Source organism: Corylus avellana, chromosome ca3 (genome assembly GCF_901000735.1).
Source record: "Corylus avellana chromosome ca3, CavTom2PMs-1.0".
Classification (NCBI taxonomy): Eukaryota; Viridiplantae; Streptophyta; class Magnoliopsida; order Fagales; family Betulaceae; genus Corylus; species Corylus avellana.
Window position 1 is genome coordinate 2,990,512 of NC_081543.1, and position 27,135 is coordinate 3,017,646.

Here is a 27,135-nt window from a genome sequence, read left to right on the forward strand (position 1 = left end):
GAAAAAAAAAAAAAAAAGGAAAATTATATTTTATTCTTTGAACTATCCAATCATTTCAACTTTTACTCTCAATGTTTAAAAAGTAACACTTTACCCTTCAAACTTTCAAATTGGTGCAATTCGACCATTCAAATTTTTTTCTTTCCAAAATGCCCCCATCCCAAGTTAAAAAAATTTAAAAAATTAAAAATTAAGGGATGGCCGGTCTGGGTAGCCGAAGCCACCCCCAGGCCAAATTGGGGTGACCGGCCACCCCTTAATTTAAATTTTTTTTAATTTGGAATGGGGGCATTTTGGAAAGAAAAAAAAATCTAAATAATCGAATTGCAACAATTTATAAGTGTAGGAAGGTAAAGTATCACTTTTTAAATATTAAAGTTAAAAATATAAATAGGTAGATACTTCAGGGGATAAAATATATTTTCTCCCAAAATAAAAACAAAAAAAAGAGATCGGTAATTTAAGACTTTTTTTTTTTCTTCAAGACTCCTGTTGACACCTTGGCTTTGGTTGGTGACCACCTCGTCAACCACCGTCAGTCTCGCCTCAAAATTTGTCAATATTTTAGAGGATTGCATAACGTGCAAATCGGTCGGATCGGTATCTTTTTTTATTTTATTTATTTTTTAATATATTTATTTCATCCAGCAATCTTTTCTTTATGGAGAAAGAGCTTGAAGAATATAATATTAGAGAGTTTCTTTTGTATTAATTTGTTTGTTCAATAAAATAAAGCGTTATTTTGTAATATAATTATAATTAAGTGACGTAAAGCTTGATTTTTATAGGTGATAATTGCATCATGGTCATTCTATAGGTGAGAAAATCACGGCCATTTATGCAGGTTTATGCGGCTTTTTTTTTTTTTTTTTAATCAAAAAAAGGTTGGAAGGGGAGGCCAATTGTAGCTATCCTACTTGGACGTGACTATAGTAGCACCAACCTGTGAGGCGCCGCTTAGGAAGGGCCTAGACAGTGGGAACCGCAGGCGCCCCCTTAAGACCGACCGAGCCATAGCTTAACACCCACCACACCAGGGCATCAATGAGATTCAAGGTAGCTAACACTAATAGGCTAAAGAATTCTCATTACGGAAGTCAAACCCAGGCCCTAGTACATGCCTAACCTCATGAAAATTTCCTTGAGACTATTGAACTACCACCCTTGATGGTTTCTTATGTATTGATTGGATAATGGCGCCCGGCGCCCACTAGGTTTGGTGGATTTTGGAACAAATAATTAGGGTATAAGTTAATTTGAGGTCAAAGGGAGATTAGTAAGAAGAATAGAGATTTAGTTTTGAACCCTAACCCTAGTTTTTAAAATAAGCGGGGACGAAAATTAGAACGACTATGGATTGAGAGAGTTGGTTGACAAAACTACAAGCTAAGTGAGTGTCATCGAGAATTAAGTTTTTCATGGGACCAGTTAATAAATAAAGAAAGCTTTATGACGTGATTGTAGGTCCTGAGTAAAGGCTTCAAGAGGATCTTCAAGGGAATGAGATGCATCATCGACAAGGACGGTGCAATACAATAAAGATGAAAAGGAAATAAGCAGGTGAGGTAAGCACATTTATGTTTATGCTAGCTTTTATAATTGTTTGAATTGTGACATTTTTATGTACAAGCTTTATGTTATGTTTCCAAAAGAAAAGTCCGTGTCACTTTTAGCACGTATATAATAATAAACGGTATGAAAATATTTTATACATGAAATTTCACGAGCGATTTTATGAATTTAAATTAAAAAAGATGCATGATTTACTTTCAAAAGTGATAGAAGTGAAGGAGTAAAAACAAGGTTAAAGTTAATTGAGATTTTCTTTCTCTTAATCCTAAAGCTACTGAATTTTTCTCTTGAGGAGTAGATTGTGTTTCAAAATCAACTTAGGTGGAATAGTATCGTAATTAATTATCAATTAATAGACTAGCGTGTATATGGATTCTATGATTAAAATACGAGGAGAGAGTGGTAAAGCACTATTAAGAAAAAGATTAGAAGACGATCTTTTCTTGATTTTTTCAACAAACCGGAATACCGGATGATAACTTTGATTAGACAAAAAGCATTTTTGTCATTTCAAAAAGGTCCCTCACTCTCAGTTTTGTCATCAAAGGACTTTTGCGTATTAACACCGGCAGCCCACGTGGCTAGGTTGAGATTTTGTTGCCTAATTTGTTGCCTGATCACGGCAAAAATATACGGGTATAAACAAATAATAAAAGAATTAGTAGATTTTTAAAATCAATAAAGTTTAATAGTCACATTTTCCATAAGAATGTGGTGTGCATGCTATAAATCATGAGAATTCTTTTTTCTTTTGTATGTGCAAATTTATTATTAAATATATGGGACTTACATGTAGATCTCACATATTTATAGGGGTGAAACTAAAACTTTTAATTTGGAAGGCAAAATTTAAAAAATAAATTTTGGAAGAAGCATATTTGAGATTGCGTTGAGATGTAGAGCTTTTAAAGTCAAAAAGAATTTAGATAAAAACTTCAATTTTAAGTTTCTTTTTTAAAGTTCGTTTGAGCCATTTTTAGAGTAAAACAGTACTTTTGAAATTTTTTACCAAATATGCCGGCTTTTTGTTTGGTATGACTTTTTAAGTATTAAAAGTACAATTCCAAACAAACTCTAAAAATCACTTACAGATGGATATTTTCCTTTAATCTGATAAGGATTTCTAAAGCATACTCATCCAAATGGATAGAGATGGGCACGCAACAAATAATTCATGAGAGAGGGTTTAATTAATATAGTCTATTTGAACAGGAGTGGGCCAGTTGGAGCTATTTGGTCATGTATCTAAACGAATGGGCCTTATTAAGCTTTTTCTCGTAAGCTGCTCATATTATATTATTGCACCCGAGTAGTGATTTGTACAACATTAACATGCATGAATAGTCACGCCAGAATTATTTAATTATTAAAATATTGTATAAACAATATATATATATATTAGAACACTGACGTGCATAACTGTTCATGCACGCCAGTGTTAGATAAATCACTAGCCTATTGCACCCAATCTAAATTACATTTTAAATACTCTTCAAGCTAGCAATAAGCATCTCTTAGTGGAATCACATGTTGATGACCTAACAAAACCTGTTCTACAAAAGTTGTTTCTTTTTTAAATTAACATTTTATTATTGGGTGCCATGGATGGTCCACTAATTGAAGAAGCCTCTCTTTCTCATCATTATAAAGAAAATAAAAAAAAATAAAAAATTATAAAGAAATACATGAAAGATAAAAGAAAAAGGACACAAAAATGGTGGGTCTCATTATTGGATGTGCATGTGAGATTGATAAAGAGGCCCAAGGCCATGTGGCACATGTCCCATTGGACAGACAAGCGTGTTCTGTTTGGCCGCATGCAGCAAAACAACTTTACGAGGCGTCTAAAAGCCAAAGCCAACAGCGAAATAATTAAATCACATCACATGAGGATTGTCTGCTTCTCCAAACAAGGTACAATCCGTACTTGCCGTAACACCGCATTCCCATTATGTTCGTATTATAAAAAATTAAAAATAAAAATAAAAAAGAAAAAAAAGGCGCAAATGATATGATGCATGGCGTCACCATCAGCTCTTGATGGGACTTCGGCCAAATTGCATTATGGGAGCCTCACATGATAGCTTTCGTCCGTTGGATATATCCGATAAGCAAGACAGAGAGACAACAAAGTGGAAACTTTTATTATTCACTCCTTTCCTAATCCATTAAAAAAAAAAAAACAAAAACAAAAAGTTAGTTGGGTAATGCTTTTTAAAATGTTTTTTTGTTTTGTTATTATTTTAATGTAAAACTATATTTTAAGTGTTTTATTTGTTACTATTTTTTTAAAGTAAATAATAATTATAAAAAATAGTAGCAAACGAGCTCACGGGACTAAGTTTGGTAATGTTTACTAAATTAATAACTTAAAACATAATATAATTTATAGAAAATTTATACTTTTTTTTTTTTCAAAAAAAAATATAGCAATAAGTAAGGCACACGCTCAGACGCTCTACATAAATGATATCAGAGATATAACGAGTAATTTTATCAATAAGACCATATTTCACATTAAAAGATAAAGTTTCATTTCTACACGATGAGCTACATTATTTAAATGTCGCTTGACATTATTTATCTTCCATTTATGCAATGAATTTAAAGTCCCATAAGCTTCCTCATTTAATTTAAACACATGCGGGTGCAAAACTTTTTTCCAAATTAAAAGTACGGATTAAATAATTAAGTTGTTATTTTTATTGATTTAATCTTTTTCGAGTTTATTATGATAATTAAGATATATGGTCCAGAACTTTATCTTCACATTGTAACTTTAATTTAAGTTTATGCCACGTGCTAGTCTTATTTATTGGTTGAGTGATAAATGCTACCATTTTCTTATAAATTATTATGATATTTAAGATATATGGTCCAGAACTTTATCTTCACATTGTAACTTTAATTTAAGTTTATGCCACGTACTCGTCTTATTTATTGGTTGAGTGATAAATGCTACCATTTTCTTATAAATGTGATTTTTTCTTTAATTAAAAAAAAAAAAAAAAAGGTGAAGAGACCTAAATGCAATGAGTAATGCTATGTATTATCTTTTTATGAAGACCTAAATGCTAAAATTCTCCTAAAGCTGATGTAACTTTCAAAATCACTATTTGATTAAAATTCAAGTATGATTCATCTAAAATTTAATGGTGATTTTAAAAGTCACATCGGCTTTATGAAGATTTTAGAAAGTTAAAAAGATGGTACCTAGCTAGCATTACTCAAATGCTATAGTCCATTCAAAAGCTATTTTGGTTAGGACAAAAATTAGCTACAAACCGAATTGATAAACTGCCAAGTGTCTCTCACATGCCAATTTTAATAGATTTTAACAACCGAAACCTCATTTAACTCAGTTAACTTTATTTATCTTTCTTAAGTCTCTTCATCTCTCAAACGTCATGCTATTCTTTTAGAGAGTGACTTCTATACGGTCATGGCAGAAAATATGAGTTTTTTGCCCACCAATCACCATATGACACATCAGCAATTCAAGAAAAATGCAAAAAACATATATGTTAGCAAAACACAAGATTAATCCTCCAACATTTTAGCCACCTCCACTGCCACTGCCATTCAAAATCGCTGCCGCCCACTACCTCCCTCTCTCTCTCTCCGTTGTTCCCGTGGGGTGGCACACGGCCACCCCATAACTGCTAGGGTTGGCTGGGGGTGGCCTGCGAGCCACCCTGGCCACATCTAAGGTGGCTGCCATGGCCTAGGAGTGGCTCACGGGCCATCCCATAGGCCGGGGGTGGCCGCGCACCACCCCCACGGGGCCGACAGAGAGAGAGACACGTAGGTAGTGGATGGCAGAGGCAGGTGACTGAAATGGTTGTGTGAAAGAATAATATGGTATTTTGTTCTCATTTTGATTTTTTATTCTAAGCTGAGTTGTCAGCTTCAGAGTGGTGGGCAGAAAACCCTTGTTTTTTGCGTTGACCGTACTGAAGTTAAGCTCATTCTTTTAACCTAATTGGTGATGTTGAATGGTGCAAAAGAACCATCAAGGAACACCTATATCTAGCTACAATACATAAAAAGAAGTAATAAAATACAAAATATATATATGGGAAAAGAAAAAATTGATAAAGAAAATAATATTTTAAATATAATAGTACAAATTGATAGATTAGAACATAGAAGAGCACAATATTAATGAATAATATGGAATCGAACAGAAAAAAATTAAAAGAAGTCGAGACATAAATTTACGTAATTCGATAAGGTACATATGTCAACAAAAAGTGTAATTATATTTTATTATTTAATGATTTAGAGTTAAAATACAGTATAATTATAAGAAAACCTGTTAGGTGAAAGTCAGAAGAGGATAACATGTGTTTTTTTTTTTTAGGATAAGAACAACAAATGTTGTGTGGTCATGCAATAGAGCAGTAAAATTTGTGGCAATGGAAGCCATATCTACTGTCAACTGTCTAGCAGGTCAAAAAGAAAAAGTGATGGCCCTCTGTTTTGAAGTTTTCCGCAACCAAGAAATTATATCAAATTAATGGTGCCCAGCACCACCACATGCTTGTGCTTGTGCTTCCCAGAGTGTCTAGAATTTATTTATTTTTATTTTTTAAATAAAAATGTGACCTTTGGATCATTTGTGGACTCCGATGGTGGTACACGTGCTACTGCTACTTCAACATTTTGTTGTCCACGTAAAAGAAGAAACCCAGTTAATGCCTTAATGGTCGGGCTGCCCCTGCCATTCTTGGAAATTACTATAAATGAACAATATTCCTTTCTCGTGCCTATGATTTACCAATTCATTCAAAAGTAAAAAATATACCCTTTTCTTTCCAAGATTATTAATAGTTAATTTAAAATACAAAATATTCTTTAAAATATTACCATTTTATTACATCAAAACTCTTTAAGAGTTTTGGTAAAAATTATTTACGTTTTTAAAAGAAAAAAAAAAATAATCTGACTAAGAGTATGTTTGAGATTGCGTTTGAGAAATAAAGCTTTTAAGTCAACAAACGATTTTTGGCAAAAACTTTATTTTTTAAGCTTTTCTCAAAAGTACGTTTTTAGCTATTTTTAAACTTTTTTGGACCCTAAAAGTGCTTTCAATTTTTTTTTTTACCAAACGATTATTTTTCTTCAAACGGACTTTTTGAGTGTTAAACACACTTTTAGGCATCTCAAACGCATTTTCAAACAAGTTCTAAGGATCTGTTTGAGTTTGCGATTTCAAAAAGCATGATTTGCAAATATGAGTTTAAATAATGTAATTAAGCGTTTGGCAAAACTACTATTTGACCTTTAAAATTGTATTTTATTTTATTTATATTTTTTAAAAAAGCACAATCTTGTCAACCATTTGAAAACACATATTTTTTACGTTTTCAAATTACAATTCTTTAAACACGCAATCCCAAACATTTCGTTTTATGTCATTAAATTTAAAATTACATTTTTTTTTAATTTACAAAATCACAATACCAAATGAACTCTAACAATTATAAGAAATCCAAATAAGAGTCGCCTACATGGACGGATTTAGGGAGGACCGGTAGTGGCTCTGATTCCCCCCAATTACGAGAAAAATAAAAATTAAGTCAAAAAAAAAATTTTAAGGTTAAAAAAAAAAATTAAAATATTTTTTTGCCAATTAATCCCTAAAAAAAAAAATTTGACCCTTATTTTCCAAACTCAAAATTGGCTCCGTACCCCCAACATTGGGGGCCTCTCCAAATTTCAGAGATCCCCGGCAATCCGTACACAGGAGGGGGATTGCGAGAGGAATCGGATCTCTTCTTTTAAAGTGGATGAATAGATAATAAAAAGGTTGGTGTCAATTTCCCAAGAAGAGATCGAGCACTATTGAGCATAAAGGAAATCAAAGTTGCAAAAAGAAGAATAGGGTTGTTGATAGAAAAGCATATAACTTTGAGCAAGTGGGATAGGTGGTGTTTGGTTAAAGGTGGTGGCGCCGCCAACATCAAGTGGATTCCGACGTATACAGATCATTCTCTCTCTCTCTCTCTCCTTGCTTTTTGGCTAAGATGATAAAGTGTTGTAGTATCTAGTTCTAAAAGATAAAGTGAAAAAAACAATGTGCCAAGTAATCACCCACTCCACTTTTTGTGTTTGTTTTGTGCTGCAAAAAGCAATGGGAAAGAAAGAAGCATTGAAACGAAGGTAAAAAGGGTGGAAAGCAGCCACCTTTGTTGCTATTTCTTTCTCCTTTTCCCCCATATTAATTCCATAAGGTAGATGAATTATTGTTAACAAAGTTGTTTTTGTAACTGACATGACCAATAAAAGAGGCAAGGATTCTCTTAGATTATGTCAAGGCAATGGAAATTTAGGGAAAATAACTTCCATCAATGTAAAATTGGCCCAAAAGGAAGCCAAGAGGTCATTTTCCCAAGAAAATTACGTTTTCCCAAGAAAATTTCTAGTTCTCATTGTTTTAGTTCGGACCATGGTCAAGATAATCCCTAAACAAGCGTCACCGTTGTTACAATTTTTTTTTTTTTTTTTTTCGTATTAATAACTTTAGAAGTAGTTGCAACCACCCAAAATAACCCAAAAGTTCGAGAATGACTAACCATCCCCTTTAAAAGGTAAAAGGTAAAATGATTGCCCGATTGTTCTTTACAAAGGTAGCACGCCACTCCTTTTCTTATTTTGATTTTTGTATTTTTTACTTATGTGACTAGATCTACACCTTTCATTTTGAATAAGCACGATCCTTAGAATTGTTTGAAATTGCAAGGACCTCAATCTCCAAATGATCAATTGGTGGCAGATACCCAAGTTTTTTTTTTTTTTTTTTTTTAGGGATTAAAACATAGAAAAATGGGGGAAGTTCCCAACAACATAGTGAACATACTCAAAAAGACAAGACAATTACAGTAAAAAGTAGGAAATTGGTCATAAAATGAGTCACTTTCACACTAGTTTTTTTTTTTTTTTCAAAATTGTTTTTGGTGGATTGGGTGTAGTTGAATTTAAGACCTGAATACCCAGATAATAAATGCTTCGATTGCTTACGACAATTGCATCAGTGATGCTCAGAATCAATACATACTGCCATAACAGCCTTCTCCATCGTGTGTAACAGTTGTGTCATTATGCAAGTCCAGTAACAAGTTGCATGCCATTTGACATTTGTTCATTGTACCTCTTGGAATCAATGAATGTGGAATAAAAGAAGAGAAGAAGAATCGTAGCACTAGTTGTGGGCATGTGCAACTTCTCGATTCTATTTCTATATAAAAATCCAAACACTTGACGATTCTCTTAGCAAATTCTATAATATGTAGATTTTCATCATTTCAGGAGTTGAAGACAGCGAGAATCCCTCCTTTTGAACAAAACATTTGATTTATCTATTATACAAATAATCCCCGCATTGATTCTCACTTCCAGGCTGTCCCTTTGTGTTTGTTTTTTCATGGTGATTTTCAGATGAAATTCTTGACGCACGCAACAACCCCAAAAAACCGAAAGAAACAAACGCAAAGGTGGTGGGAAAAGTTGACCACTTCTCTCCTTTGAAGAAGACAACACCATGTGTCTTGTAGCGATAAGAATATCCGCAACCTGTCACTTGTTTTGCTTTGTGGCCAATAAGATTACGAATCGATCCAAACACTACCTGTTAAACCGTTTATTGAATGTGATAAGTGTTATATAGATTGTTATGTCAGTTTGTAAGGAGCTTGATAGTTTCCGACGTATCAAAGTTCTTGGGGGTAAAACAAGAAGTATAAGTCTATAGTGGCTTCGGAGGTGCTGCTATGAAATACACACACTCCCCTGGACTTTTTACAATTTGCAGGGCAAATGGCAGCATTCAGGATAAAAAACGAAAGGAAAACAAAAAGAAAAGGTAGCTAGCAGGAGCAGACAAGCTCTATTCATAAAGATGAGACAGCAGCAAGAAAAATAGGAGATTGGGCCTGTAAAGCCTGTTACATTGTTGGTGACAATGCCCATTCACTGGATTATGTACGCTGTACATATGCCTCGAGAATTGCAGCAGGAACAAAAATTGAAATGCTGTAACATTACATAATTTAACTACTCAAACACATGGGTGTATCTTTAATCAATCAATACAATAAATTCAATATTTCCAAAAGTTAAAACAATACCATATGTTGAAAATCCAAGGATGATCAATACTAAGAACTTGTTTGGAATTGCGTTTGGAAGCTTAAAAAGTACTTTAGTACCTAAACTGTTTTTGCCGAACAAAAAACTAACCAGTTCGATAAAAACTTTCAAAAGCATTTCTTGACTTTTCCATTCTAAAAAGGGCCAAATCACACTTTTGAGAAAAGCTTAAAAATGAATTTTTTTTCTAAATTATTATTATTATTTTTTTTAACTTTAAAAGCTCTATTTCCGAATGCAATTCCAAGCATGCTCTAATTATTAACATCCAACTCAAAAGGAAAGAATAACACTATGACAAAAATGACAGGTAAGGTAGCATTTCCTACCCACTTCTTCTGGTTAGACTGATGTTCAAACCCATGGACCATTTACATCCTTCCTACCACATTATGCGTCTAAATGCAAGATTGGAAGAACCACCCTGCACTTGGCCCTCGACGCGCCCATGCACCCCCTGAAAACTTCCTACTATTCACATTCTTCAATCGGATACACATGCCATATCTACATCATCCAATAGCAACAAAAACTAGCTGTGTTAGCACCCATGACGTTTAAAGCTTGCAATCATTGTGAAATCCCTCCCAGAACTCTTTTTAAATCAGATTTTTGTTCTGTTGTAAGCCTTGAAGGGTACTTGACGTCAAATTTAACCCTCAAATTTCCCTTCCTCCCAGCTTCTTTTGAGATTGGCATTCCCTCATTTGGGACAATAACCTCTGCTCCAGGTTTGATGATATCTGACAGTGGGATCATGAGATTCCTTCCATCCAAGGTAGTCAGGTCAAGGGTCTTCCCCGTGAGGGCCTCCAGCAGTGTTATCTCCTGATTGACTACCAAATCATTACCATCCCTCTTATAAAGAGCATGGGGTTTCTCGTCTACCACGAAAATAACATCTGCTGGAATGACACCAGGCTCCTGGTTACCCTTCTCAGGGAATGTGATCTTGGTCCCCTTCTTCCAACCAGGTTTTATCTCAATGGTCAATATCTCATCCAGAGTCCGAAAATTACTGCACGAGAATTTCTAATGCTATTAAGTGGAAGTAAACATACAAAAAGCAAAATATACACTCAGAATTAACAGAATCAAAGCATACATTTGCAAAAAATTATCAATGCAGACCAATGCCAATAATAAACAAGGAGATCCATTCCTCTTTTTGAATTTATATTAACTCGAATTATCTATCTGCAGTTTATATGATGATCTGAAGATCTTTAAACTTCGCTAACAAAAGAAAAGACCCACTTGTCTTCATAAGACAGGTCATGAGAATAGATTTGTGCCCAAGCTTTAACATTCATGGCTTCTTAGGCTGCAACAACAAACCAAAGAAAACCAGAAAACTAGGATAGAAAAACAACATAGATTCTCGTGCTTTATATGGCCGAGGGAATAGCAAGATTAGTTTAGTCAATATAACCCTTACCAAAAAGCATTATACCTATTGAATAAGAAAACTTTACTGTTTCCTTTTCCTCTCTTCTCTATTAAAATGCTCTCAGTATCTGAGATGCCACTGAAGAAACAAGATACGACCAATCTCCCTAACCTAAGCTCAGAATAGTATTCCACTTCATGAAATTTCTTGCTATCACCTTACAGGGCTGACTATTCACTCTTTTATTGATGCTGCAGCTCTAACTACAGGTGGAACACTTCCATCTAGTTCCCCATGGTAATGTATTCAAGCTGAACTGTATTGTTTTGGCCCATAGTTCAAAGAATGCATGAGCAAAGTTAGGGGCGGAACCAGGATTTCTTGAGTGGGGGAACGGATTTTTTTTGTCTACAGGGCTGACTATCTTCACTCTTTTATTGATGCTGCAGCTCTAACTACAGGTGAAACACTTCCATTTAGTTCCCCATGGTAATGTATTCAGGCTGAACTGTATTGTTTTGGCCCACAGTTCAAAGAATGCATGAGCAAAGTCAAGGGCGGAACCAGGATTTCTTGAGTGGGGGGACGGATTTTATTTTTTTTACAGGGCTGACTATCTTCACTCTTTTATTGATGCTGCAGCTCTAACTACAGGTGGAACACTTCCATCTAGTTCCCCATGGTAATGTATTCAGGCTGAACTGTATTGTTTTGGCCCATAGTTCAAAGAATGCCTGAGCAAAGTCAAGGGCAGAACCAGGATTTCTAGAGTGGGGAAACAGATTTTTTTTTTTTAATAAGTTGGGAATATTGACGTATATAAATACAAAAGCACATAAATACATATAATTTCTCTATATGTGTGTTTGTGAGTGTTTATATAAAATAAAAACATATAAGTATTGAATTTAATCTCATGGCATCACAAATACATAATAGTTAAACAATTAGTAAAATAAATTAAATACTATAGAGTTCAAGAAAAATGGTACAAAAAATAATTACTGTAAACTCAAATAACTGCACAATAATCACTCAAAAAATAAATAAAAATACAGATATTTTCATCATATTCCACATTTTTGCACCTAAAAAAACAAATAAATGTAAGAAAAATGAGATGTGAGGAAGATGGCTAAGAAAAAAAATACAAATGGAATAACGCATAATATGTTAATTTTGGGGGGACAAATATACCATTTTTGGGGGACAAATTCATAAAATATGTATATTTTATAAAGAATTATAAAAATTTTGGGGGGAAGAATATAGTTCCGCCCCTGAGCAAAGTCATGTCGGTGAATATACCCCATATAAATATAAGCATCAAGGTTTATGACTGAAATTCTGAAATTCAACCACAGGAGCAAAGATGCTCCAAACATTTATTTGAAAATTGATTTTAAACAGCCAAATCCAGTTAGCTTTTGATTTCTTAAACCAATATACACAAGAAACAGTCATTTTGCAATAAGAATGAAGCAGGAATTCAGCGGCATAAGCTGAAATTTATACATAGGGGTTACTTCATTCTTTAACTCATCACAGAGCTAAATGAAAGTAGTTGCTTAACTTTCTCTCTCTCTCTCTCTCTCTCTCTCTCTCCCTCTGATTTTAAATTACCATGCATAAAGCAGCCTTGTACCTCCTTGCAGCTTCAAACTGTTTAAAGATAGAAATGCGGTGGGTATGGCCTTGGGTAACCTCAAACCAAAGCTTGTCTACCTAAAGGCTGCCCTACCCAGAAACCAAATTTTGTATTGGATAATCCAGTCCCAATCTGCTGCCCAAACCTATCGATGACAAATGACAAACAAATCACAGAATCCCATGCAGTTCAAAAGGGTGAGGATAAGCAGGCTAACCTGACTGATCCACGCCATTTTCATAACAATCATCACACCCAAGCCTAGTAAAAGCCTTGAACTTTAAGCCAAGAACCTATATTTGGCAGATCTCCAGATGATTTCTCTCTCACTTCTTTATCCACAACCGTTTAACAAAAAAGGACTATAACCTCAAGTAAAGCCTTCAAATCCATTACTTTGACTTCCTTAAGTATGCTGCCTCCTTGATTATTAAAGGACAACTCCAATTGTGTACAGTACAAGACTACTCTAAAAAAATTATTTGGTAACATCGAAAAACTAACTACAAGCAAGAACTGTCTAGTGGTACAAAGTTGAGAAAACTTTCACAAGAAAAGATAGAAAACCAACCAGCCATCTTAAGAAAGCTCGGAGATCTATGGATTTCAAAGCAAGTTAAAGAGAACTAATGCCAGAAAATTTCAAGAATTAATAGCTCAATGGATCTAAATTATTCCATCAATGAAATGAATGCAAATTAATTGACTTAACTATAAATTATAAACACATCTAAAAATGTGTAAAAGCTAAAAATTATGTTCAGTACCACAAACAGACCACCAACAATGAAACCAAACCATAACTGAATCCCATTATGTGTTAAGACACCAGAATGCACAAGACTACAATTATTAATCGAAAACAAAAAATGCAATGCTCAACAGTCCTATCACCTACCCAAGTCAAGTGCTTTGACTAAGACAGATTTAATCCTCTTGATAGGCACTATCAAGATCGCATATTTCACAGCTAACCAGTAAATGCAGAGCTTTTATGTTAATTCAACATGCTCATTGAGGAGCGACCACCTAGACAAGTGGCACTAATAGGATTAGACTTCAATGGCATATAACTTTGCCAAAACTGTTTATTTACCGCCTAAATTCGACCACATGTTCACCTAATCAAAAAATCTTCTGGTGACTCTAGTGCCAAAAGGGTTTGCAGGGTCGTTGTTAAGCTATAAAATCCTGGCAATTGAATAAAGAAAACCTGAAATTTCGTCTTCAGCAACATGAACCCTACTAACCCTTATCTGGGTCTCCTAAGCAACAACCAAAAACAGTAAATTTAAAGACTTTATTGCAATTTCGCATACCCAGAGATGTCATAGACGTTCCTGGAGATCCGCATCTTCTTTTTCGCACCTTTGTAAAGCTCCTCCAAGCTACACGGCAACATGTTCTCCAGCGGCGCAGCCTTCCTTGACGCGGAACCACTCGGCGCCCGGAAGAACCCGTCCCGGCCAAACCCCCTCGCTCCTCCACCAGCACCACCGGCATTACCATTGCTCTCCGATCCGAAAATCTCGGCGTATATGTCCTCCGCGTCTCGTGGGTTGAACCGGAAGGACGTCGGGTGCTGCTGGCGGCCGTGGTTGTAGTAGTGCTGGTGGTGGTTGTGGGACCCGCCGGCGCGTGAAGAGGCTGGCGGTGGTGGCGGGAACTGACCGGTCTTGAGGGCCTCCTCGCCGTAGAGATCGTAGATCTGGCGCTTCTGGGGGTCGCTGAGAACGTCGTAGGCCTCGGAGATTTGCTTGAATTTGGCCTCCGCCTCGCGCTTGTTGGCGGGGTTCTTGTCCGGGTGCCATATCATCGCCACCCTCTTGTACGCCTTCTTCAAGTCCTCCTCGCTCGCGTTGCGGTTCACCTTCAGAATGTTGTAGTAGTCCACGCCCATCTCTCTCTCCCTCCCGCTCCCTCTCCCTCTCTCTCTGAAACAAACAATTAAATATAAATTTCTTTCTTTTTTTTGTGCTTTTTCTTCTCTTCTCTCTCTCTGTGTTTTGTGCTTGTGTGGGGATGGTTGAGGTGGTCGGAGAAGTGGAAAAGACCGTTGGATGGGTAACGGAAAGGTAGTGGAGGAGGGGATCCGACGGTTGTGGGAGTGGGGTTCGTTTTCAGAAACAAAGGAGGGAATTATGTGAGGTGGGTCCGGAACAAGATACGACTCGGATCTGCTTAGGTCATCCCATTCATCAACGTGCGGCAAACTACTAGGTTGTGCTGCCTGATATTTTGGGCTACGTCCTAACTTAGAAATGGGCTATATTTTGGGTTGGGCCTAGCATGATGATAACGATGGGAATAGTTTTGAGTATTTTGTATTTTAAGTTATTTGTTAATGTTTTTATTTTAAAAAGAGAAAGCATTACATGTCCGAATAAGTCTCGTATGACTTGTGTACCTGTGAACAAGTGAGTCCGAATAAGTCTCGTATGACTTGTGTACCTATTTGAACAAGTGAGTTTTATCAGAGTTTTCTCTCATATAGGGGTTGTGCAAGCTGTAATTCAGTCTATTCCAATCCTAGGGAGGGAATAGTATGCAACTTTTTTTTTTTTTTATAATATGGGTGTTGTTCTATTTCTAAGAATATTTTGTGCGTAGTTGGTGAGATTCTGCAAAACTCGGCCAAAATGGATCGACAAATAAAATATTTTGTGAAGTTATGCAGGAAGAAACTTTCAAAATTTGGTTATTTGTATGATTATGTAGGCGTAGGAATTAGGATCACCATTTTTGTCTCTTTTACTTTGTTTTTACTCATATTCTTCATGTGACTAAATTGAAGATGGAACCCAAAAAGACAAGTGGACTACTTCGGATAATATTCCCATGCCACAAGCTAAAATTTGATTTGTCCTTGAGCATTCTAATTGGCGTAGTTGAGCCATATTCGTGCTTGCATTATCCATAAGAAAGCAAAGCCCAATCCAATCATCTTTTGTCACAAATAATTGGAAAGAACATTGATAATGTAGTTGATCACATGGTCGAGTTTAGTCAATAGACGCCGGTAAAAAGGGTCAAGTTAATCGAAAACTTGTCGGTGGAAGAATTTTCCAATGCTTAAGTTAGTCAAAGGAATGATATGATGCTAAAAGAAAACAAACTAGAGTTTTTGTGTAATTCTCATGTGTGGGAATAGATATAAGGTTGTACTTGAAATGGGTTATGGCTAAGCCAAATTTCACGCGAGATTTTTTATTCATTGACGGGTTATGGCCTTGGCTAGATTTTGCGTTCACCGACAAGTTATGACATTTGCCAGATTATTCACCTAAAATCACAGGGCAGTTGGACAAAAACCATGGAGTGATTATTCTCAATGCTACAATCCCGACATCCTTTAAGTAACCACTATGTTGATACAGTTACCAGTTAGTCAAACTACTTGAATGTTATTACGTACTTCTTTTTTTTCTTTTTCTAATTGGTCTTATTACTTACACATGTGAGTGGATATGTATATCATTTAGTGTGTGTGTATATATATATATATATATATATATGCACACTACCTGTAATTCAAAGATGAACTATAATATCCACCTCTAGTCATTGATTATAGCAACCAACTGGGTGATGTTAAGAAACAAACCAAATACCTGCAAATAACAAGAATGCATAATTAAGAAATCAATGGTTCTATGTGTGAGACTATCAAAACTTTAAACCTTAATGGTATGGGTGATATTGAAAAGTTTTTAACTCCAGACCATAACGATATGGGTGACATTACAAATTTTTTATACTTGGCGACTCAACATTACAAATTTTGAAACTTTAATGATATGATTGCAAAAGTGCCTGAACATTAGAGATGTAAGTGAAGTTTTGTTTTCACTTTTTTTTTTTAATGGTGTGCAGCAAGTGAGGAATTGCCAACAAGGTTAAATTCTAGAATGTGAAAACGTTATGATATTAAGGGTTAAGGGCTTAACCAAATTAGTATCTAATAGTTTTAGGGCACTTGAATCAATGGTTATGCCTTTAACAATTAGCTAACTATACGGCAGAATAAATTGTCTTGGTATAGATTGCTACTATTGAGTAAGTGCTGATAGAATATTAAACAATTTTGGGGCTTTTGGGTCTCTGTAACAAAGGAACAACTATCTTATGGAAGAACTCAAACTATTCAAAGCAAGACTCAGTCCCCACTCCCCCCCATCTTTTTTTCTCCAACAATTGGAAGAACCTTGTCATAAACTAATTCATATAATTTTCAGAAATTAGATTGCTTCATATCTCGGTGCAAGAATAAAATATTTGAACATTTCTTCAATGTCAAATTTCCAACAAACAACTCTTAACTGGTTTCTGCACAATTAAAAAAATAAAATAAAAAAGAGAAAGAAAAAAAAGCCCTGAAGAAGCAATACATCAAGCGTAAAAAGGAAGTGAGAAATATACAAGAATTTATGCCACTCCTCCTAGAACAACACATGCTTTCCACGATCTCCGTTAACGGCTGACAACTCCAGCCAACATGCAGCTCCCTGATCGATGCTTCGTGCTGGCAAAAGGCCAACTTAAGCCCGCCAATGTAACCAAAGAATATTAGGGATCCTCCCCAAATCACATTTGATGAAGCCCCCACATGCCATATTTTCGTGTATATCGATGATGATAGAAGGAATGAAACTCTGAGTGGCAGAAACAAACCAAAATCATGAAAACTTTTAGCTCATACAGCAATAGCTTGGCCAGTAATCCCATCATGGAGCTGCAAAGAACCATCCTTCATTAGGTTGAGGCTCAAACTCTTAAATCTCTCCCTTGAATACTGTCGAGATGCTTTTCTCCAATCAGTTCCAGTTTTCATCATAGCCACAAATTCCTCATAACTAATACGCCCATCCTGAAAATAATTTGCAAAAGATTAGGATGAACTGTACAAGCTAAAGGAGATACACTTTTTTTTTTTGTGGGGGGGGGGAATTATCATAGAGAATTTCAGAAATCCCATTAATAATTTTGAAATCTTGTTTCTTTGCAGTATTTTGACAAGTTCCTAAAAGTTATCAATATCAGATTTCCAACTTCAAACATGCTCTGAAAGTGATGTTTGTAAAAAGAAGGGGGGCCTGAATTTTATGAACACTAAGAGGTGATAAAGCTTGAAACTCAGACCTTGTCTGTGTCAACCTCACGCATGATGTCGTTCAGCACATCAGTATCAGCTTCACCCGAGTCGTCTGCTAAGCCTTCCCGTAGCTCATTTGATTCAATATATCCACTTCCATCTTTGTCAAAAAACATAAAGGCTCTGCGAAAATGATCCTCATTCTCCATCCTTTGCAAGTGAATTGTCACTGCTACAAACTCTCCATAGTCCAGTACTCCATTCCCATCAACATCAGCCTTAACAAATATCACAAGTCACATTCTATCGGAATGACATTTTTAAAACGTCTATCTGTATGACATAAAAATTTGATACACGGTAGAGCACAGAACTATATTTAGCACCAACCAACACTATCAGATGTTGCAATGATTTTTAGTTCAGCTATAAATGATGAAACTGTTTTCAACCCAACCTACATTTATCTCCTTCCAGAGTCCTACTTATCTAGGAGACCTTTTTTAACAATGCATATAATGCCATAGTCACCAGGTGTTTAGGCCCTCCTAATTGCATATAAATACTCGAAATTATCAAGTTTGAAAGCATTTTCACTTCATTGAAAACCTGGAGGTGCCACCAAAGTTTTGCATAGCAGTAAAGGGCAAAGGGCATCAGCAGGGTTTTAGGGGATAGGTTTCGAATGTTGACTGGTGGGTAACAACATAGGGAGGATGGAGGTTTGACAAGCTTAAGTCTAACCAAAGGAGAATCAGGAGAATGAAGTTCAATGCAGCAGGAAAGTGGTTGCAAAAAGAGCAAAAAAAACAAAAAAGGGGAAGGTTGAAATGACATTATATCACATTGATCCAAAAATAGTGGTCATGCATAGAATTAAAAACAAATGAAGTTACTTTCAACCTGAACTTGAATAAGCATAGAAACGTACCACTTCCATCAGCATTTTTATCTCTGGTTCTGCCAATTGTGAACCAACCTTTCGAAGACCTGCCCTCAGTTCCTCGTACGTTACTTTCCCATCTTTGTCGGTGTCCATCAGTGCAAACATGTCTCTAATTACTTCTACCTCTTCAAGAGACAAGTGTTCTGCAATTACCTACAGAAATTGATTGAACAAACCTGAATTATCCTCCAAAATTTACACATTGGACACCACTGCTGATATAGTTAAGAGCTGGACTGACAACTAGACCTAAGATTCTTACCCGAAGGGCTTTCTTTTTGAATCTGTTCATCACAGAGAACTGCCTGAGCCTTGTCCGCACAATATCTCCCAATGGAACATTTGGAGCTTTTTTTGCATTTTGCAACCACGGGTGATCTACAGGAAGAAAAAATAAAAAATCCGTTTAACAGTTTCAAGAAAGGTCACCATACTGCAGAAAGATTCAAACTCCTAGAAGTTCACATATATATAAGCACTTCAACAGCCTCGTACTATCCAAAACAAAAAAAACAAAAAAAATGGCTCCTGGTGATAATGAGAATATCCATTTTTGTTTCTGCGAACACATGCCAACATGATAGCTGTTTAATAGCTCATTGTCAGATACCTGCTTCTCAACACAGAAGGGATGACTAATCTAAACATGAGGTTATTACAGGTGGTGTTGTCTATGATTTCCATCGAAAACATGTAAATGACACTAGTTTAACTTACAAGTGGAAAAGAGCAGTGAAATCCAGCCCTTGATCATGAAATATTGATTAAAGAGAGTGATTCCAGGGAGATATGGTCTATAGACAACACATACGATGCAATGTGCTTGCCCCAGTAAAGTAAATGCCCAATTAAGTGATCATGAAAAGTAGTCTTCAACTTTAATTTTACAAAGAATTTAGCAGGACTCGGGATTGGGTTTTGGATACAGTGGAAAAATTTACATTCATTAAAGAATGATTACCGACTCTCTAATGAAGGAGATAGCTATTTAATCCTAAGGAATAATTCTCTCCTGAGTTGTCAGCATAATAAGAAGAGGTTTTATGTTGCCACAACAACCACTGGAAAGTAAGCGTGGCCACAAAATAGCTTCAATATCAATTCCTATTAAATATACAACTCCAATCCATCATCGAGAGTCCATTGTCTCATGTGACAACAAAATCCACCAAACATTATTAAAACTCAGCTTACAATAACAAAAACATGCTTGAACTGTTTCTGAACTGAGCTTAACAGACGTCCATGTAGAAATTGATTGCAAGTCTAAAAATCATTTCAATACGAAGTCTAAAATCCCGGGAAAAGGAGAGGCATACTAAATGTCAGTGATTCAACAATAAAGAGATCTAAGCCATTGGAGATTTTGAAAAAAGACGACAGCTCAAGGAAAGGCCATCTTGGGAAGTAAGAAAAATAACAGAGAAGGAGAAACCAATCCTGAAGAGATAAGATGATAATGGTGGAAATCAAGCCACGCAAGTGCTTAATTTCCCCCACAGCATTTATTGTGTTAGAACTTTTCCATCATTGTCACCGACTAACCAATATATAACTTGACACAAGAAATAAAGAGATGTAATCCTCGATATTATCTTCCAGAAGGCTCAATGAATATGCTAATTTAAGTCTCAAGACTCTCAAGCACTAATATAACGGCCACATTGAATGCAAAATACAACCTTCCACATCCTTTAAAGCTTAAACCTTTTTTTTTTCGCCTAATTAAATCTCCAAAATCCAAAACCATTCTAAGATTTCAGGGCAAGCATAGTACCCTAACATCTGCGCGGAGCCAGAAACTCTTGTTTAGAGGATCATGGTTAACCTTAAACACAGACGTATACACACACGTGCGCATATATATACACAAAAAATCTCATTCCTCTTCATTTAAGAGGAGGAAAAATATCAAAAGACTAAGATAATTATTCCCATGGACCATATTGAACTATATGATATATTTTTTTCGCTTAAAATTTAAAATTTATATGCTCATCCACTTAATTTTTTTTTTTTCTTGTGATATTTAAATGGCAGTAACAAAGAAATAACACGTGCTTATGGATATTTTATTGTGTCCTACCATATATATCATCGTTTGTCATGCATTTTGGGGCACAAATTTACTTGAATATTGTTTATAAATATCCTTACATTAATAAGCGTTTAATAAGAAATTAAAAATTTCGGGAAGGGCCAAGCCTTTTTTTTAGGAGTGACTTGAGAATATAATTATATTTATATTAAAAGAGGTATAAACAATTTTCAAGAAATTTGGTGAGCCCAGCCCTACCTGGTCTACATGTGGCTCCATTACTACCTAACCTAGAAATGAACCCTTTCATTCTCAATCCGTGCCTACAAAATTTTCTCAGCAGTTTCAGTAGCTTTGACCAATAATCTTAAAATTGACGGGACATGCCCCAGTATATGGGTCAAATCAAAGTTGGGTCACCCGTGAGGTATCTCTTCTTCCCCTTTGATTTTTCCATCACTGGACTCCAAATTTCCACGCATCTTATGAAGGTCCAAAAAGTCTAGAAGGCTATTTCCGTGAAGTTTTTGTTCCAGGCCCCCTTCTTAGTCAATGGACCCTCATATCGCACATCTTATAAAGTCCAAACAGTCTAAAAGATCATACCAATGATCATGTTTAATCAAAAGGCTAAAACTATCTCAGCTAGTGAATCATTATCTTAAAATCTCAGTTTCTCAAGAAAAAAAAATTGTATAATCTGATAAGCGGAGAGTGAGACACCAAAATTCTCTCAACGCCACATAAAGCTCTTGAGTGGAACCAAAACTTAATGCAAGACAACAATTCAGTATCACAAACAGCTGAAGAACTTACCAAGCACCTGTTGAGCAGTCAACCGCTTTTTGGGATCCGGCTCCAACATCTGCCGGACTAGGCTCTTGGCACTTTCAGAAATCTGAGGCCACGGTTCCCTCTTAAAATCAAGGATCCCTCTTAAAATTGCGAGAGCAACACCCTGTTCGCTCTCTGCCACAAACAATTGAGATAGAAAAGCTTCACAATCCAATATAAACACTACACCTCCATATTCAACAAAATTGGCTACCATGAAAAACAAAATTGGCAAAAAACAAAAAAACAAAATACCAGCCCAAAATGGAGGAACCCCACATAACAAAATATAAAGAATCACGCCGGCGCTCCATATGTCAACCTCTTGTCCATAATTCCGCTTCAACACCTCCGGCGCCATATAGTACGGACTCCCGACGATCTCTGAAAATCTCTCCCCTAAATCCCCAGTAAAACTCAAAAGTTAATATTCAACCATAGTTCAAGAAAAACCCATATATACCATTAAAAAAACAAATATGATCAGAACCCCAGTACTGAAATTCAATAATCAAGCAAAGAAATATCAACCCAAAATCCCCCCAAAAAAAAAAAAAGGGCAAAAAAAAAAAAAAATCAACGCAAAACCATGAAAAATTTATCAAGGAAAACCAGAATTCGCTTGCATCCGAGGCTTAATCAACAGAAAGAAACTGAAATCAACTAAAATATCAAGCAAAACCAATAGACCCATAAAAAGAAACTAAAGTGAAAACCAACCGAATTGACCTCCCATACCAGGCTTAAAAAACACAGAGAGCCCAAAATCAATTGCCTTGAGAGGCGAGTGCTCCTTCTTATTAGCAAACAAGAAGTTCTCAGGCTTCAAGTCCCTATGCATGACCCCATTAGCATGACACATCTTTACCACCTCCGCTATCGTCCTGGCCACGCCCGCCGCGGCCCTCTCGCTGTAGTGCCCCCTCGCCACGATCCTGTCAAACAGCTCGCCGCCCTCGCACAGCTCCATCACCAGGTGCACGTTCTCGCTGTCCTCGTACGCCGCCCTCAGCTTCACCACGTTGGGGTGGTCCGGCAGCGTCGACATTATCGCCACCTCGCGCCGCACGTCCTCCACGTCCACCGCCGTCCGGAGCTTCCTCTTCGATATGGACTTGCACGCCAGCGCCTCCTTGCTCTCCCTGTCCGTGCACAGATACGTTATGCCGAACTCCCCCCTGCCCAGCTCCCGGCCCAGTATGTACTTGTCCCCGATTCGGCTCCGGTGGATCAGGGGGATGATGTCCTTCAGTACCCGGATCGGCGCTGGCGAGCGAATCTGGTCCTCTGCATATGGGTTCGGTTTGCGCTCTCCGCTCCTCCTCTTCTTCTTGCTGTTCGAGGTCTTGTAGTCTTCTTCGCTCTCCCCTCGAACGCAAGCGTTACAGTTTCCCATGCTGCAAAGAGAGACTCAGAGAGAGAGAAAGAAAAAGAGAGAGAGTTTGTGCGAGTGTGAAAACGGTGCGTCTCGGGGTGGTGGTTGTGGTGTGGATGACGAAGCTTAGCCGAGAGTTATGACCGGCCGGGAAGAGAGAGAGAGAAAACGCGGGGTTCGGTTGAGTAAGAGAGGGGTTTTTGAAAAAAATAAATTAGTACTATTATTTTATCTTTTTTTTATTATTATTATTATTATTATTATTATTACCACTCTTAAAGGTGTTGGATTAAAGTTGTTTTTGTTTTTTTATTGGCGAAGACATTTAAGGGATTTCTTGGTTGATTTGGGTGAGTTTACTGACTTGACCTTTGGGTCTCTCTTTTCAGCCGTCTTAACTGACAAAAAGTCTATACTCCTTTCACGTTTTGTTCATCGAGTTGGAATCTTTTACCTGGTTTTGGTTTTTTAGGTAAGGAGATCGATATTGTTTAAATGTTTGAATTTTAACCCAATTTTGTATTTGGATAAGAGATAATAGATTATAGATGAATTGTTTGTGTAACGGTTTTTTCCTTTTTTTTAAATAATAATAATAATAATAATTTGCTTGAATTTAGCTCAATAATTTGGAGAAATATTTAATAAGATGCTATAATGGAGTATTTTTTTTAATTAATTTCTAACATTCTCTTCTCTTAATAAATAAATAAATGAATCTTTTGAAAAATAAACTTTTAAATAAAATAGTGAGAAATCTATAAACATATACAAATATGTAGAATAGTAGAGTAATGCTATAAGTCTTCCTAGAGTCTCCTAGCATCATCTCAAATGTGATGTGGCTTTTAAAATTACCAATAGATCAAAAGTCAATAAATTACATCTCAAATTCAACGGTAATTTTAAAAACCACATCACATTTGAAATGACTCTAGGAGAATTATAGTAAGACTTATAGCATTACTCATAAGAGTATCTTTGTTTTATATTCGGCTTAATCCTTTTAGTATAAGATTAGGCCAAGTTTAATTGCAATTTAATTAAGAGACAAGCTGTAATTACTGGATTATAAAGTATCTTTTGCTGGGTGGATAGTTAAAATAAAGAGTTGAATGTAGTAGCACTTTGAAAAAGTATGTAGCTAAATTAAAAAATTTATTAAAAAAGTAATAATAATAATTATGGAGAGAAAATTTGTTAGAGCCGGATACTATATAACTTTTACTACAATTCCTTTACAAATTTATATAGCAATTCATATGAATATGATTGTCACATCGCACAATATTGGTAAAAAAATTAAACAATAAAATTTGACAAATAAATTTAATTGTTTAAGAGTTGCTTTGGTAAGTGTCAAGTAAATTATCACATCAACTTGTAAGAGACTTATAATAAAAATTATAATATCTCTAACAACACTCAACAATTAAAATTTACTGTTTAATTTTTACGTGACACTCGTGTGTACTGTCATGTGAGTTATTAAAATAATAACATGTAAACCAGATCCAGTTTGTAAGGGTACCTAGCATTTTCCAAAAAATTAAAAATACATTGCCTCGATTAGGTAGGAATCATGATGTGTGTTAAGGGTACATGGGTTTGAAGTGTGCTGCCTTTTGGATGTCTGTGGACTATGGTCATGAACATGCATACAAATTATTCTTCTTTGGTATATATATATATAATTTCGTTTAATTTTTTAAAAAGAAAATAAAGTATTATGTACCGACCACCATGCATCATTGTCTCACAATGGAAACATATGAATTGTTGACGGTGGCCGTAGAGCAAAATGGTTGCAGGGTCAACGACTACTGTCGTCCGCTGATTTTTCATAGTTTAAGTGTGGGGAGTGACGTGGATGGTTGGGATCTTCTGGACACTAGTTGTTGAAGTCGTTCACCAAAGTTGAGACGGTTGCCATAGGAATGTATGACTTGATCATCACAGCACCAGGGAGGAATAGTTTGTCTAATAAAAAGCTATTTTGGCAGTTAATCTAATGAGTAATAGTATTTTTTTTTTTTTATAAACAAAAAATATATATTCACTCCTTTAAGAAAATTCTTTTGGTTCAGTTTATTAAATTAATATTTATTTTTAAATCATGTGATTCTCATATGTGGATTGGTTGATTGAATCAAATTAGTTGGATGAATATGGTCTAAAATATTGGAAACCTACAAATTCCAAGTAATTTTCTCTTCTGTTTTTAAAGGGTGTGAAATTTCTGAGTAGTTTAATATAATGGGTTGGTTGTGGAATGAATTGGTCAGATTGACCTGGAATGTGTGTAACCTGGTAATAAGTATGACCAACTCTTGATTGACTTTGTCCAACCTGATCTAAACACCAATTGCCAACTAATTCATATGGTTATGTAGTTAATAAATGTTTTGTTTTTGGTAGAATGAAATTGACTTTGGAGTTAATCCAAATTTGATGTTTTAGAGGAGATTATATGGAGAAGGCTAATAGGCTATGCAACATTAGTATATTACTACTAATATAAAGGAAAAATTGCTTCGGTGGATGTTTTTGAGCTTTTACCTATTATCAAATCACTCCAATACGTTTTAAAGTTATTAAATTACTCTATAAGGTTTGCACCGTTATCAAATAATCCCGCTAGTTCTTATTCTAAAGGGTAGTGGCCTTGTAGTGGTCTAAACCAAAAACTCGGCCGAAGGAGAACTTCTTCACCCCAATCAAGGTCAAGGGCATGCTTCGCCATGGACCAACCTTTGACGGCGGAGACCATGCAAAGGGTCATGGTGCTGCCAGGGAGGGAGATAGTTACAAAGGGGATGACTCAAAGAAGGAATGAATGAGGTCGAAGTAGATGAGGTAGAGCATGAAAGATGATGAAAAAGACAAGGATTTGACTCCACTCTCTACTAGTAGTTATTTTGCCCATTTCTTGCTTTTCATTTCCTCTCATTCTCCGATCTAATGTGAGAGATTTTACGGATGATTGAAAATAACTTCTACGACCACCCCTACTACAATATATGAGGTGGTTGAGCGTAGATGGGGTGGCTATTGATTTTGTTGACGTGTAAAGTTTTTAAAATTTGAGTTGATATGTAAATGATTTGGCATGCCCAGAATGACGTTTGTGCGATGTAAGCTATTTAATTGGATGGTCTGACACACATCTTTTTATCGACATAATATTGTAGCATAATAGCTACGTGTCACACCACACCATTAAAAATTTAACAAAAAGAAAAGGAACGGCGTGACTCTCCTAAACTTTAAAAAGCAATTTAATAAAAAGTAAAACCTTTAGGAACTAGTCAAACATTTTTTCCTCGTATAAACAATTCCCATTAGTCTAGAGAGATATTATATATATATATATATATATATATACAAGCAAAAAAGATGAGTGTTTTCATGTAAATACCCACAGGGACAGGGAGAATAGGAAAAGAGAGATGGTAGGTGGGGGAGACTCGGTCAATATAGAGAGGCTTAAGCCCTAAGATGGAAGATTTTAAGATTCCATTGTTAAAGTCAACAAAGATGATGAAAAGTCCTTTTCCTTTACGCCAAAGTGACAGGAAAAAGATCCTCTTCGAAAACCAATTAATGCATTCATTTTCTACAAAAAGAAAATAACAATTTTTTTAAGTGTTAATTCAACATGGCCATCAAGGGGGCCATCCGCCAAAGTCCAATTCTGTGGCTTTCTTATCTCAAACCAAGGGTTCGAGCTAGTTTTCTTCTTCTTTTGTTTTTTATTTTGTTTTTTTATTATTTATCCGACCCAGTTGAAAGTGAAATTATCTATCTATCTTATCCTAAAAGCTTAAATTTATAAGACGAATATTAATTTAATATGATATTAGAGCTAAAGATTATGAGTTCAAACTTCGACTCCCTCAATTTACCTTTCATTTCAATTAAATATTTTACGTGTAGAGCTTCACTCGTGAGTAAAGTGTTAAATAAAAGATGAGTAAAAAATGAATACTTTTTCTATATATATACCCAAATGGGTCTAGAAACTATCCATATTTTTCTTGCATGTCATTCTTTCTTGCGTGTCTTTGGACGTCAACGGTGCCTAATTGG

The 27,135-nt window shown here is 35.7% G+C and overlaps 2 protein-coding genes across 3 annotated transcripts; both read right to left on the reverse strand.

Annotated features, from left to right (window-relative positions):
- Positions 1–9,438: 9,438 nt before the first annotated feature.
- LOC132175746 (uncharacterized) lies at positions 9,439–14,926 on the reverse strand. The gene is made up of 2 exons (XM_059587783.1): positions 14,081–14,926; positions 9,439–10,741 (listed from the first exon to the last, which is right to left on the reverse strand). The coding sequence occupies exons 1-2, from the start codon at positions 14,659–14,661 to the stop codon at positions 10,294–10,296; spliced, it is 1,029 nt and encodes a 342-aa protein (XP_059443766.1). The 5' UTR covers positions 14,662–14,926; the 3' UTR covers positions 9,439–10,293.
- A 2,051-nt stretch (positions 14,927–16,977) lies between these two features.
- Positions 16,978–23,236, reverse strand: LOC132175745 (calcium-dependent protein kinase 10-like). Of its 2 annotated transcripts, XM_059587781.1 has the most exons (7): positions 22,410–23,236; positions 21,927–22,070; positions 21,654–21,806; positions 19,062–19,177; positions 18,785–18,952; positions 17,901–18,131; positions 16,978–17,628 (listed from the first exon to the last, which is right to left on the reverse strand). In XM_059587781.1, exons 1-7 carry the CDS (start codon positions 23,065–23,067, stop codon positions 17,455–17,457), a joined length of 1,644 nt encoding a protein of 547 aa, XP_059443764.1. In that variant the 5' UTR covers positions 23,068–23,236; the 3' UTR covers positions 16,978–17,454. The 2 variants fall into 2 exon arrangements, with proteins under 2 accessions (XP_059443764.1, XP_059443765.1); XM_059587782.1 differs by lacking the exons at positions 21,654–21,806; positions 21,927–22,070.
- Between the last annotated feature and the right edge of the window lie 3,899 nt (positions 23,237–27,135).

Excerpts from the sequence above, each read along its gene's own strand:
- LOC132175746 (XM_059587783.1), bottom strand. The coding sequence starts at position 14,661 with ATGGGCGTGGACTACTACAACATTCTGAAGGTGAACCGCAACGCGAGC. Across the intron at positions 10,742-14,080 it reads AACGTCTATGACATCTCTGG|TAATTTTCGGACTCTGGATG; the intron begins GTATGCGAAATT and ends ATTCTCGTGCAG.
- LOC132175745 (XM_059587781.1), bottom strand. The coding sequence starts at position 23,067 with ATGGGAAACTGTAACGCTTGCGTTCGAGGGGAGAGCGAAGAAGACTAC. Across the intron at positions 22,071-22,409 it reads CTCTGTGTTTTTTAAGCCTG|GGGAGAGATTTTCAGAGATC; the intron begins GTATGGGAGGTC and ends CTGGGGATTTAG. Across the intron at positions 18,132-18,784 it reads TAAAAATGCTGATGGAAGTG|GCTGATGTTGATGGGAATGG; the intron begins GTACGTTTCTAT and ends ATATTTGTTAAG.